The sequence below is a fragment of the Tupaia chinensis genome, unplaced genomic scaffold, assembly GCF_000334495.1.
Source record: "Tupaia chinensis unplaced genomic scaffold, TupChi_1.0 Scaffold148488_1, whole genome shotgun sequence".
In the NCBI taxonomy this organism is placed as follows: Eukaryota; Metazoa; Chordata; class Mammalia; order Scandentia; family Tupaiidae; genus Tupaia; species Tupaia belangeri.
Genome location: NW_006208337.1, coordinates 411,042 through 411,332, shown reverse-complemented (window position 1 = coordinate 411,332; position 291 = coordinate 411,042). Strand labels below are relative to the sequence as shown.

Here is a 291-nt window from a genome sequence, read left to right as displayed (position 1 = left end):
CCCGCCCCGGGCCGCGCGTTACCGGCACTCGGCGGCCCCGGCGGCCGGCAGGAAGGGCGGGCTGGGCAGCTGCTTGAAGAACTGCCGGAGGCCGGCCAGGTCCCGCGTGAGCTGCTCCACGCGCTGGTGCAGTTTCTCGTTCTCGGCCGACAGCTCCACCAGCTTCTGCTGCATCTCCTGGTTGCGCCGCTTGGCCTTGTCGCGGCTCTTGCGCACGGCGATGTTGTTGCGCTCGCGCCGGATCTTGTACTCGTCGCTGTGCTTGTCCACTGTCTTCTTTGCCTTGCTCTT

General features: G+C 68.0%; 1 protein-coding gene across 1 annotated transcript; it reads right to left on the bottom strand.

Moving 5' to 3' along the window:
• On the bottom strand, positions 1-291 carry CEBPD (CCAAT enhancer binding protein delta; the record flags this gene model as incomplete). Its single annotated transcript, XM_014584997.2, is given in 1 exon segment — positions 1-291. A coding segment is annotated over 1 exon segment (273 nt), but the record flags the coding sequence as incomplete, so codon positions are not given.